At 49.4% G+C, this 13,069-nt stretch overlaps 1 protein-coding gene across 10 annotated transcripts in view; it reads right to left on the bottom strand.

Moving 5' to 3' along the window:
- LOXL2 (lysyl oxidase like 2) overlaps positions 1–13,069 on the bottom strand; it is a 64,698-nt gene that overhangs the window by 12,688 nt on the left and 38,941 nt on the right. For all 10 annotated transcript variants that reach the window (XR_010074020.1, XM_063358855.1, XM_063358861.1 and 7 more), the window contains 3 exons: positions 12,545–12,756; positions 6,233–6,455; positions 3,745–3,928 (listed from right to left, as the gene is read on the bottom strand). Coding sequence is in view for 9 of the 10 variants with exons in the window: in XM_063358855.1 (XP_063214925.1) it covers positions 3,745–3,928; positions 6,233–6,455; positions 12,545–12,756 (619 nt within the window). In the remaining variant the exon portion in view is untranslated. The remainder of the gene's footprint in view (positions 1–3,744; positions 3,929–6,232; positions 6,456–12,544; positions 12,757–13,069) is intronic.

Raw genomic sequence — 13,069 nt, 5'->3', positions numbered from 1 at the left:
AATTATTCAATTTGGCTCCCTCCCTGGACAAGTGGCAGCAGGCCATTGTCACTTCTCACAAAGAGACACAGCAAGAGGAGACACACACATACGAGAAGGCAACAATCCTGCCTGCAGAGCCCTCAGGTCCTGTTTCCAAACTGATCCCAAAGCTGGTTAGAAAGAAGTCATGGGGGGGATGGATCCAAGGTTCCAGCAGATGATCTTCATCACAGAAGAACAACCAGAGCCTTTCTTGGAGCCCATATAATCCATGAGTAATTGCTGATGGAAACACACTGGATAGTTTTGACTCGAGATCCCTGCAAGTAGCAGATGTAGAACCTCTGGTCTCCAGCAGTTTCTAGGAAGCTTTCAGAGCTCAGAGGCTGAGAATAAAAAGACTTCTGACCTTTGCTATCAACTTGCTCTGTGCAGACTCGGCATAATGGATGGATATTAGGAAAAATTTCTTCATTGAAAGAGTTATCACACATTGGAACAGGCTGCCCAGGGCAGTGGTGGAGTCACCAGCCCTGGAGCGATTTGAAAGCCGGGCAGACGTGGTGCTGAGGGACATGGTTTAGTGGTGGTTTGGGCGGTGTTGGGGTGATGGTTGGACTCAATGATCTGAAAGGTCCCTTCCAACCTCCGCGATTCTACGAGTCTATGATCAAAAGGCTGGTGGATGCTGTGCTCTGACCTGCAGGTGCCTTGTTTCACCTCAGCCCTTGCCCAGGCACTTCCATCTGAGCCGCGGGTTCGTCCATTTCTGATCAGCAGCCGGGAGCAGCACAGTGATGGTGGTGACAAAAGGCAAAAGCCACAGAAGTTTCCAAGAAAGCAGCATCCACCCACCAATACCCTCCACCAGCCCTTTCAATCGGCTGGAAGAGGTCGATCAACACCAGATGTAGATTTTCGGTTTGGAGTTCCCCTTGTTGGCACGCACCTGGGTAACGGAGGTAGAAAAGCAGCTATGGTTTTCTTACCATTTCTGACAGCGACTGTTGATTCTTCATCCCTGCAACACCATTCTCATCACAGCAAAAGAGACAAGGGCCCCGCAGAGCCAGGGGCTGTCTCAGAGCACTCAAACCACGGGAATGACATCCTGGCTCCATTTCTTTGTCTGCACCCAGAGGTGACACAAATTGCCCAAAGTTAGACACTGGCAGAACTTCCAACTGGGCTCTGACCAGCAGCCTCCCAGGCACATGCTGCCTCACCATGAACCCCTTTCTTTTTTAATTCTCTCACTCCTCTGGAAAGGAAAATCTTACCCAACACCAAGCCTGCTCCTTTTAGTTCAAAGCAAAGGGCTGACACTGGAAGGCAGGAAAATGTAATTGGTTTATTAACAGTAGGTGGGATCCTTTTGCTTAAAAACATCTGTCTACTGCCATCTGGAGCCTCTCTAACGCTGTGTGGCAGCCAGCACACCTGTGACTCAGAGGCCTAACCCTGGGTGACAGTTTAATGATCCGTCTGGTGAACCCCTTCACCTCCTCAGACTTCTGCTGAGGCACAGAGAAAACAAAAAATGATTTAAAAAAAAATGTTCTCTAGCATATTTCCATGATTGTGTGGTGGAATGAGTCAGGACGTACCCCGGAGCCGCCTTCTGACAACAGCAGCAAGAGCAACGAAGGCAGAAATGTAAATATATTGGGTTCAATCTCATCCACAGAATGAATTTGGGTCTGGACGCCTTAGCGCTTCGGCCAGCCCTGCATCCACCCATCACACAAGATCTGGGAGCAGACTCCTAGGCTGTGGCCGCCGGAAAAGGGGCATCTAGCCTTTTTTGCTTCTCTCTCATTAAAATCCTGTTTGTGGTTTATATCTGGAAACGGTGACACCGACCCAGTCATTTTGCAAGCCGCCGAGCAGCTGGAGTGGGAGGAATGGCTTGGTGCCGACCAGAATTGGAGGGTGATGCACCAAGAACGCAGGATGGATCCAGTCCGACGTTCTCCGCTGAAACGGCCCGACAAAGCCATACCGATGAAATGACAAAGCAAGAGGGAGGGCAGGGCCACGGGGCTGATCCACGTAACCCTGGCACGTCTGCTCTTCTCGGGGAAATTCTTTTATAATACACGGAGGCAGGAAGCGCTGCTGTCCCGGGCACTGAATAAACGAAGCTGAATTGCTATATGTGCTGAAATATGGTGATAAATGTTATATTTCCTCCCATGCCATACAGGATTAGGGCTGTACATCCAACACAGACATTCACCTACTGATTGAGGTTTTCTTCTGTGTTCTCCCTCCAAGGACAACACATGGAGATCTGGGCGCAGCATCTTCCTTTCAGACACCTCTTGTGTGAATAAGGGTAAATCGTTTAATCTGGCTCTCAGTTGCCCGTCTATAAAAGGGAGAATAAATCACCTTCTCCATACCCCGAGCTCTTTGTGGTAGGCACTCATCGCTGCCTCAGCTGGGACTTCGAGTCACTGCACACTGGTTTAACACGTAGTCCGTCTTTATGCATTTTACCCTGGGAAATTAAATCTCCAACACAGCAAGGATGAGACGGGTCCTTCAAATTAGCCTTGGAACACACAAATTCACCGAGATGCAGCTGTAACAAGGCAAAGCGTAAACACGCGCAGGGAGACGGAGTTTAACAGCTGGGAGACTCCCCTGTGCCAGGCCAGAGCAGAGACGAGTTTGGGCCCCAAAAGCTCCTTTTCCTACCACAATGTGATGCTCCAGCTGCTGAAGGAAGTTACCGAGCGCTTCTCATCCCAGAGGACAGTTTCAACAGGGCGCGCTGATTGATTGCCGGTATTTAACGATAAAAGAAAGGAAAGCGTGTGGGAATCGGCAGCTGCTGTAAGAGTTTCCAGGCTGCGGGAGATGGCTGGGAACGGCGCGTTCTCCTCCCTCACGTGGCAGCCGCTTCCCCCCCCCACGATGATTATTCTCTTTCCTAGACGCAGCTAAACACATCAGCAGCTCCCTGCATCCCGCTGCAAGATATTTTTTTTTTGGCAAATCCAATGGACAGGTCATATTTTGAAGCTTTCCAGATCCTGGACACCACCACCGTGCTTTACACGTGTTGTTACCTTCCCTGCCCTTCTCCAAGCCACGGCTGAAGAAATTTCACCCATTCATTTAGTCTCACAATAAAGGGGTTTGGTTTGGTGTCATTTTCTGTAGGGTTTACACTAGGGGAGCATGGTATTTGAATCAGAAGGCGGTTTGAGAGGGCGTACATTAGGCTTTGAGTTACCATTTACCACAGTTTGGGATTTAAACCAACTCCCAAATACAGGAAATCCAAACCCAAACCTGGCTCTGAGCTGTTCAAATGCCCTTCTATTTATAATGGGCTAAATTGATGTTCTGGTCTTAAATTGGAGAGCGTTTGAAGTCTAGACTCAGGAAGCATTTTTGCCAGGAACCTTCTAGTAATGCATTACACCATGATGTGAATGTAGAGAAAAAGAATTTGAGAGCAACGGATAACGTGTGATAACGAAGAAGTAATTACTGGAACAGCTGCCTGAGGGAAAGGTTAAACTCATCATCACTAGACTTCTTTCAAGGAATCTTGAATATCTTTTAGAAAGTCACATATTCCAGTTCGGCCTCAAGCTCCTGGACTCAAGAGACTTATTAAGGGCAGAGAATAAATTCCTGGTCCCCAAGACAAACATCCCAGTAAAAATACGCTCTGCCCTGAATCATGAAAGGGTTCTCGGAGGTGGACAAGGCACGAACGGTCCCTGGAGCTCCCGCTGCTCTTACCTTGCCCGAGTCTTGCGCCCGTTATCGCTTCCTTGGCGCTCCCGAAGCCCAGCTCTCGGCACACCACGCTGGCCGACACCAGGTTCCAGTTATCGTCGCAAACCGTTCCCCACTCTCCATTTTTCAGCACTTCAACTCGTCCTTCGCCAGTGTTGGCTCCCCCTTTCAGCCTCACCAGTGGTTGCTGGAAGACAGAGACAGAAGCGGTGCTACCACTGTCTGCGAACGAAGCAGCCTTTCTTTACAGCTCTCATTTAAGGCATGTGGCTGCAGGCAAATTGTGGCCCAAAAATTATTACCCCGAGGCACCTTAAAACAACCACCACGTAATACAAAAGGCTAAAAGCGCTGGATGAAAGGAGATCTTTATCTGACAAGACTTATGGTATGCTTAGACGTATGTTTCTCGCATCCCTGTACACGGGCAGAGAATAAAAAGAGATATCTTAGTCCTCTGCAGGTTTAGTGCTTGGATTTAGGAGCCTTTTTCACACCACCAGTTCTGCAGCAGAGGAGTGGCTGGACATTCTCAACCCGTTTGTCCTACCATATCCCTTGGGAGCCTTACAAGAGGCTCAGGAGTCGCATGGAGCCAGTTCTTATCTGCTCGATGCCTGTGGTTCAGCCGCTAGATGGATTCAGCTGCTGTACGGATCCCCGGACAGGGGTCCTGGGTTAACCGAGGAGACCAACGTGGAACTCAAGCCACGTAAAAGCTACCTGTCCACTGCAGTTACAACTAGTGGAATAAGTGATGCAGCAGATCGCAGTCAAAAATACACAGCTGAGCAGCAGATCCAGTTCCATTAATTCCTATTCTTATATTTCTATTAGTCACGGACTATACATTGCTTACAGCTTTCTCCAGCACCAAGCAGAGAGACCCACCAGCTGCCGCCCCCGAGAGATGCGTTGGTATGGGAACACTGTGTGATTTGTGCAGAGTCTGAGAGCAAAAAAAGCCCTTAACTTTTAAAACTGGAAGCAGATACAGTTCTCCAGGCTGGGGTCACACTAAGGACATCCAAAGCCTACACAAAGGCTTAAGGAATTACTTGGCAACGCGCACGGCTCAGAAGATTAGTAATGATTTACAAGACCTTTCACCTTCGAGGCCTAGATCCTGCAAGCTCTCGTGCAGACTCCAGGCAAGGAAACCACGGACAGGACTGTGCTATTCCCACTACAGCAGCATCTGAGGTGGTGTCTGGGGTTTTCTCAGGCATCAAGAGAAAGCCCACCCCTAAATTCATAGGCTGGGGAATGCAGGCTACAGCCAAGGGCTATGGGCAAGATCCACAGCATCTAACACTCCTTTGCAAAGAACGCCCTCTAACCAGCCTTAAGGGCCTCCAGACCCTGAGATCACCCCCGTATCCGGAGGCTCCACATGCCTTACAGCTGGAAAATTTCCCTTAGCATCAACCTAAACCACGTTTGCTGCAAGTGAAGCCGTTCCTTCATACTCAGTTGCCCCACTGGCACTGAGAACAACTGACTTCAGCGTCATTTTATAACAGCCTTTTGCATATCTTAGAGCTTTTACGCTACACTCAGCCCTCTCCTTGCTAGACTAAACAAACACAGCTTTTTCCACCTTTCCGGTAGGCCATGTTTTCCTAGTCTTTCAGGGCATTTCTTTATAGAAGACAGAGAGGTGGCGGAACTGCCGGCTTATTTCCCCGTGTACCTCTTACAGGAGAAACAACCCAGCAGTATTTAAGTGACTGTGAAACAGCAAAGCCCAGCAGCGACTGGGCGTCCATTCAATTGGCTTGAACACAACAGCTCAAACAGAAACGTGACAAGTGTGTTTGTTTTTTTTTTTTTACTACTTGCTCCCAGCCTTGCCAGCTGCAGCGGGCAGCCAGCCTCCCACCCTTCTGAGCCTGGAGGAGGAGGCCAGGTACCATACTCATGTGGGGACAGAAAGGGCTTGGAAGAAATACAAAGAGGGAAAATTTGCACAACAGGTTGGTTTGTGGCTACGCATACACATGTTGAGGCCCTACAGGTGATAAACGATGGCGAAGGGCAACGGAGCTGGTGAGGGGTCTGGAGCACGAGTCTTGTGAGGAGCGGCTGAGGGAGCTGGGGGTGTTCTGCCTGGAGAAGAGGAGGCTGAGGGGAGACCTTCTCGCTCTCTACAACTCCCTGGGGTCTCTTCTCCCAAGGAACAGGCCATGGGACAAGAGGAAACGGCCTCAAGTTGTGCCAGGGGAGTTTTAGTTTAGATATTAGGAACAATTTTTACACTGAAACGGTTATTAATCATTGGAACAGGCTGCCCAGGGAGGAGGTACAATCGTCATCCCTGGAGGTATTTAAAAGCCGGGCAGCCGTAGCGATATGGTTTAGTGATGGTTTTTGGAAGTGTTGGTTTAATAGTTGGACTCAATGATCTGAAAGGTCCCGTCCAACCTAGGCGATTCTATGATTCTAAGAGTCACACCCCCAGGCTTTTCCTACTTTTGTGCTCCCCACTCACCTCCTGCCTGAAGGCTTTTCGGAAGCCACTGTGGCTGCTGGGGGCAAAGGCGCGCCCGGGGACGCAGCTGACCACTGCAGGCATCCCGTTCTCACACGTTGCGTTCTTCTCTGCATCCACGTTGAGGTGATTGCCCAGTTTGCAGCTGGAGATATGAGCTTCGTTCCCACTGCAGTCCATTGAGTAAGGCCAGTAATGCTGCTTCCTTCTGCTGGCAAACATCCTTAAAGGAATAAAAGGGAACAGGAAAACAAAAGTTAGGAATCCGTAAAAAACTGCACTGATTTTTACTCTTGGGAAAAAAACTTGAAATAAAATGAGGACTGAACAGCATTATTTGAAGGCTGATCCATTCATACACACAATGACTCTCTGTTAAGGTGTCACTTGGGAATAAATAGGTCATCTCCTTAAGCTAAAGATCAGAGTGAATCAACAGTGCAGCCAGAGCAACAATCATGCACTCGAAGCGGAGACACATAGTCGAGACCCCTACATTATGCTGGGGTCAGAGATCGGTTAATTCAAAAGGCAGTGTACGAACAGGGCCCGCGCAAATAACGCTGGCGAGTTTGGACTGGGGAGGTCCCCAAAAGACCTCTCCCGTAAATGAGCTCTTCTCTTTGCTGGCCATCGCCTACCAGCTGCGAGAAGATGGCAGACTGGGAAAAAGCCCCGGCTCCCCCGCTTCTCTCAAAGCCGCAGCGTTAACAACCGTGAGCCTGAAAGCAATTTCCGAGAGCAAGAGCAATTCCCCCAGTGACATGTTCACAGCAGAGGAGATTGGCAGCAGTTTCTGCTTCTTGCTCCCAAAGCGGAGCACTGGCCTGGAGCTGCTCCAGGGACTCCTAAGGGGGAAGGGGCATGTGTGATAAAGGAGAAAAGAAAGTAATCCAGCTTCATCCTCACTGCGCCGCAAGGCTGTCGGACGACCGCATCGGAACTAAAATAGTCAATGAAACAAAAATATAGGTCAGGTCATTATCAGAAGGGAGATGTTAGAAGTTAAGTTAAAAAAAAGGCAAGGCGCAGAGGAGCCAACGCCCTGCTGTGATCTTGACGTGGCTTTGCGAGATCCCTGTGCTGCTCCTTATTCCAGGACGAGCTGCCACGCAGCCCCGGCGATCCAAGGATTATCTGGGATAAATGGCAGAGCAAGGCAGGCGGAACTTGCTGGGGGAAAAAGCATCAATTCCCATTAACTGTAGCACATCCTCGCAGGACTGAGAGTCCGAACAGGATCAGGTAAAGGGACAAAGAGCCTTTCATAGGTTTGGATTGAACCTAAACCGGACAGGTCAAGCTTTTCCCAGCTGATGCCCTTTGGTGATCCCGTGTGGGCTAATTTGTGCCATTGCAGATGCTCGAGGGGACTGTCGTCTCTGCTCCTGCTTGCTAAGCTTTGCTGACAAGCTCAGCGGTTGTCTAGGCTCATATGGCTCTCGGCCACCGACTAATCCTTTCTGGAACCAAATTTCTCTGGGTTAAGCTTAGGGCCAAACGCAGCCGGGGCTGGAGATAGAGACGCAACTGCATCACGTGAGGGGGAGTCAATGCTCTGCTGGAAAGGACAGGGGATGGGGCAGGGCTGAGATCTATCCCAGTATAACCTGCCTGTCTGTCCTGTGGGTAAAACACCCGCAATTCAACCCAAAATGAATAGGAAATAGGAAGGGAGAATAAAAATTTAAAAAATAAAAAAAAGTAAAATAAAGGGAGGATGCAGGCAGAAAGTGCCAGCCGCTTCTCAGCTAGAATATCTGGCTCAATGTGGACCCAAACCTTAAAGATTTTTTTCCTTTTAATTAAACTGCGCAGGATATGACATGCCTACCAAAAAGCCATGAAAGCCTCTGCCCTCAGAATCACAGGATGTGTTGGGTTGGAAGGGACCTCTAAAGGCCATCTAGTCCAACCCCCCTGCAGTCAGCAGGGACATCCACAACTAGATCAGGTCGCTCAGAGCCTCATCCAGCCTGGCCTTGAATGTCTCCAGGGATGGGGCCTCCAGCCCCTCTCTGGGCAACCTGGGCCAGTGTCTCACCATCCTCAGCCCTTGGACTGCTGGAGCTCAGCACCAAGGTCCCACTTGAACATTAAGTGGTCTCTTGGGCTGCAGAGCGACGGGGCAGATTCACGCATACGTTACACACTGGAAAGCATCCGGAGGCGCCTGCGTTCGGTGACGCCGCTCCATCCTCTCCTTGCACGAGCCAGCTCTGCCCCACCACCCTTCACTCTGCGTCCGTGGCACGGAAGCGAGAACCTGAAGGAGTATTTTCACCGAGGGCCCTCCGCAGACATGTGCGGAGAGGTCCATGAACTCCAAAGCAGACAAGAAACACAGCCTGTCTTAGAGAAGTAATTACGGGGATGCCTTATAATAGCAAACAATGACCTCATCCTGGAAATTTCATGAGGCATTAACATCTGGTTGGTATTAGCAACCTTTGGTAGGCTGGGGAGAAATAGCCAGAGAAAGCCCCACCTCATTTCCCCAGGCCGAATATATAAAAAAAAAGTAGCATACAGATGATCTTCACAGACAGAAACTCAGGGCATTCTTGTTATTTACTTTTTAACACAGAAAGGGTGCAAGTCACCTCTCACTGGCCTTGGTATAAGCCAAGAGCAACGCCGCTCAGATCAGAGGTGTGAGCGAACAGTCATGCTGTGAGAGTTTAGTCAATTCTAGGTCAAGTTGGAGTCCAAACCATTTCTCCTGGTGAGGAGAGATGGACCTTCATCACATAAGCTCGAGCCCAAAGGCTGTGGGAAGTGGCTGAGGGTTTAGCTAAAGGAACTTTGCTACGTAAGAATGTCTCTGAGAGGACTCGGGGAGCAGAAAACAAATCATTACACGCATAAATTTTGGGGAAAATTCACCCAGAACACACCGAACAGAAGCTGGTGAACTCCTCTGCAGGTGTTTAAGCATAAAGTTTTTACCCTTGCAAAACTGTTCAAGCATTTACTGAAGTTAAGTAGTTTGCTGTCTTCAGCCTGAGGGAGGCAGAAGAGAAGCCAGACCTGCCACCTTCTGCTAAAGCCCTGAGGATCCTGGCTTTTCCAGGGAGAACGCAAACCACGAGGATCTCCACTACAAGCACAGAAGCGATTAACTGCCCTACACATCTGCCCAGACTCATAATGCTATGAGCAGACTGGTTAAACTGGGAGATACTGTTCAGACTGACGTTGAACGAACCATCCTGGAATTGCTGAGCTTCTCCATCCAGTTCTTTGACAAATCACAAAGCTGTAAGGCCTCGAGGAGGCATCAGGGCCATCTCTTTGCCTCAGGCATCTCCGGTCACAAACTTCTACTCTCCCCATCAGCCAAATGCATTTAATTGTACTCTGCTTTCTCAAGCAGAGCAGGAATCGGGAGGAGGAGTTAATAAGCAGCGCCTACATAAAATCACTTTGAAGAATGAACGAGAGCATGGAAACAACATTGAGATTTGTTTCGTTTCCTAACATAAATCGTGCTGTCAACTGCAGAGCCTAAGTTACATTCAGGAATAAAAACCTGGCACCGGGACAACAATGAACTAAGTTGTTTTCTTTCAAGCAAGATCCATCTGCAGATCATTTCACCTCCCACCATTGTGCAGAAGCAGCGCAGAGCGCCAGCCAGCTCAGCGTGCAAAGCTGTACTTTGTGGGGAGCGGGACTGGTGGGGATGTGGGAAGGGGACACTCGCAGCCCCGGCCACCAGAAACCCGATTCCAGCCCATCTCCCAGCTGCGGAGCAGGAAAGGATCCGCTCTTGGGAGAACGGTATTTACAGATTAGGGAGAGCAAAAGCCCAAGAAATGAGAACAAAGTTTCTAAGGCTTCACATGGAGAGAGGGCTTGGTTCAAGAGACTCGCCAGAGACGAAACTCTTCCCTCCCCAAGAGGGGATGTGACTGGAAAGCACGAGGGACAAGCAGAGAGCAGTGCTCTCCTGGCCCAGGCGAGCAGATTGCAGGGGTTGTCATCATCCCAGTACGTCGATCGCAACGCAAAGATCACTTTTGAAGTTCCCAGCCCAGAACGGGGAGGTTTCCCCCACCAGCAACGCTGGTTGTATGCGACACATCTGCCAGTAACACCAAGCACAAAGGCAAATGCCCCAAGAAAGAACGCAGCTTTTTAAACTACGCGAACCAAACAAAAGTGTCCAGCTGACGAAGTTTTACAAGTCTCTTCCCTCTGATAAAACGACATCCCATCTCCTTCCAACCTCGGATAATATTCAGCGTATTTTCCAAAATATCTTTCTGGGGTGCGGGAGCCCAACAAGCCGTAAGTGAAAACGTGAGGGAGGTATTGGGGCACCGAGGCTACTCCAGCAACGCGTCCGGCTGGGTAGCAGAGATCTCCCAAGCCTGCTATTCGTAAGCACTGCACATTTATAACTCCAGCCCCGGTGAATGGGATTTTCAACATTGCTGAATATTGTGCTGAACAACCATGCCTCAGTTTTTCCATCTCTACGTGCGCTATTGCAAGAGACACGACAATTACCAAGCACCCTTTTTATTTCAGGCAGATGGCTCCAGCTGCTGAAGTTAATGCTTTTCTTGGAAACGCAACCGCGAAGCAGGAAAAATCTACTTTGTCTTACTCGAGGTAATTTATTCTGCCCTCCTGCTCGGCTGCAGGGGATGGGAATCTCAGAGCTGAGTTAGAGGGAGACACACTGCACGGGTGGGAGCAAGCGCTCCTCTAACCGGTGTCCAGGGCAAAACATGAGACCGCCTGGTAGCAATTATTAATTCACTGCTCATCTCCCTGGGAAGCCCGAGAACAGAATTCCACTCGGGTTGTTCATTTTATATTCTTTGTGCTGCTATGCGGCTTTACGCTATTCCAACCCAAGGACCTCTTCAAATTGATCACGATCTTGCTAATGAAAGAAATGAAACGTGGCCAGCCGGTTCCAGAGGCAGCTTTCAGAAATAGCAATTGCACAGGCCAAAAGGAACAGGCAGGAAAACCACAACTCCTGCCTGGAGAATTCAGTTCTCCCCGTAACCGGTTGACACTTTCCCACTCCATAGGTCACAGTGTAGGAAAGAAACAAGACAGAATTTCACTTAAACTATTTTGCATCTGCTTCAGGGTGTCATTTCTAGGGAACAGTGTAGGAAGAACCACGTCTGTGATGAAGGCTGGTGACAAAACTCAAGCTGAAGCAACGACAACAAAAAAGACCAGAGCTCCTGGCTTTCAAGAAATGGGAAACCCAGCCTGAACGGATCAGCCTGCAGCTCTGAAAGACACAACGTTCTCCCTAGGGATCACTGTTTTCTTCCCTCGTTTTAAAACAATCTATAATTCTAGGAAGAAAAAGCAGCACCAAAACCACAACTGCCCCCAACCGCATCCTTCTACCAGCACCATCTCAGGCGCGCAGGCAGCAGCGGCGCGGGGAGGAGCAGCACGGGTGCTCTACTGACATTTTTAGCTCAGCACTGGGCTCAAGGCAGGCTCTAATGGACAGAGCAAGTCGTACCAAGTTGGAGATGGCTGGCAGCCCTTCCAGCCCGGGACCCCGAGGAATTGCCAGCGCCAAAGGAGCTGAACTGGGGTTAACAACAGTGGGAGATTTACTGGGAAATATTCCCCCGGGCAGAGTGCTCCTTTGTGGGTGATTTGGCAGCTGGACACCCATGAACCTTCGTGAGAGCCAGAGCAGTTGGTAAATGTGGGTAAACATGTCAAGAGAGGTGTGAGACCAGGAATCGCACGCAGCAGCGGGGAGGAGGAACCTGGGCAACGAAGCACAACAAAGGCCTGTTTTATTCCAAGATTACTCGGTTGGAGCTTTCAGCACGTACCACATCTGATCCTGCAGCTGGCTTTCTGCAGAGGGATGGGGAAAGCGGTTAGTTTTGCTTGCAGCTGATAGGTTTACCGGGAGAGCATGATCAGTTCGCTCACACCCATCCCCTGCACACAACACAAAACCTAATCCCATAACTGGTAAAGGAAATCACTACGCTATAGCTGGAAACAAAAAAGATTTCTTGGGCTGAGATGTCCACATCTCCTGCTATATGATCTATCGAGTACTAGAATTGATACTGCACTTGGGTCTTCAGCCGGAATGGCGAGGATCAAACACCTCCCCTGTCCGCACAAGGAAATTCTTGACATTTCAAATATTTACACAGAAGGAAAATCTGATGTGAAGGAATGAAGCAGTTGGAGGTTTTTCTACCTCAGGTCTCCAGTGTCATTTGACAATTTGCATTTTTGAACAAGGCCCCAAGTGTTCAAAGAAACACGCTCGTGTCTCATACAAAGCTCTGCTCTTACTTGTAGACGTTGGTGTTGTATTTCCTCTCGCTCGGAAATCCAAACATGCCGCAGACAACTCGGGAATTTTTCATGGTCCAGTGCTTGTCGCAGATCTGCTTCCAGGTCCCTTGGTCTTTCACCTCCACGTAACCCTCGGTGACAGGCACCCGCTTGCGGTAGGTGGCGAGGATGGCGCGGATCCTTATGTCCTCCACCTGGATGTTCATGTTCTGGAAGCATAAAAGAAACACAAATGATGCCGGCTTGCGAGGAAACGGGTTGTCTGGCTTCGAGGTGGGGAACAAAACCCAGTTCTGCTCAGGGTTACGGCTGAGCAGAGGGAGGCAGGAGGAAGAGCTGTTTAGGAAAAGACACAACAGGGAAGCAAACAAACAAAAAAAAGAGCATTATTTTACAAAAGGCTACGTAACAAATCTTGTTTGTTACTTAAATTCCTTGAAGTGCTGGTTTTAGAAGCACAGTGACCTTAATTTAGTCTTGGCTACTATGGAAGTGAACCGAGCTCGGCTTTGGTAGGGCCAC

This window comes from Chroicocephalus ridibundus, chromosome 23 (genome assembly GCF_963924245.1).
Source record: "Chroicocephalus ridibundus chromosome 23, bChrRid1.1, whole genome shotgun sequence".
NCBI classification, from domain to species: domain Eukaryota; kingdom Metazoa; phylum Chordata; class Aves; order Charadriiformes; family Laridae; genus Chroicocephalus; species Chroicocephalus ridibundus.
Note: the sequence above shows the minus strand (reverse complement) of the source record. Positions and strands in the feature narration are given on the sequence as shown.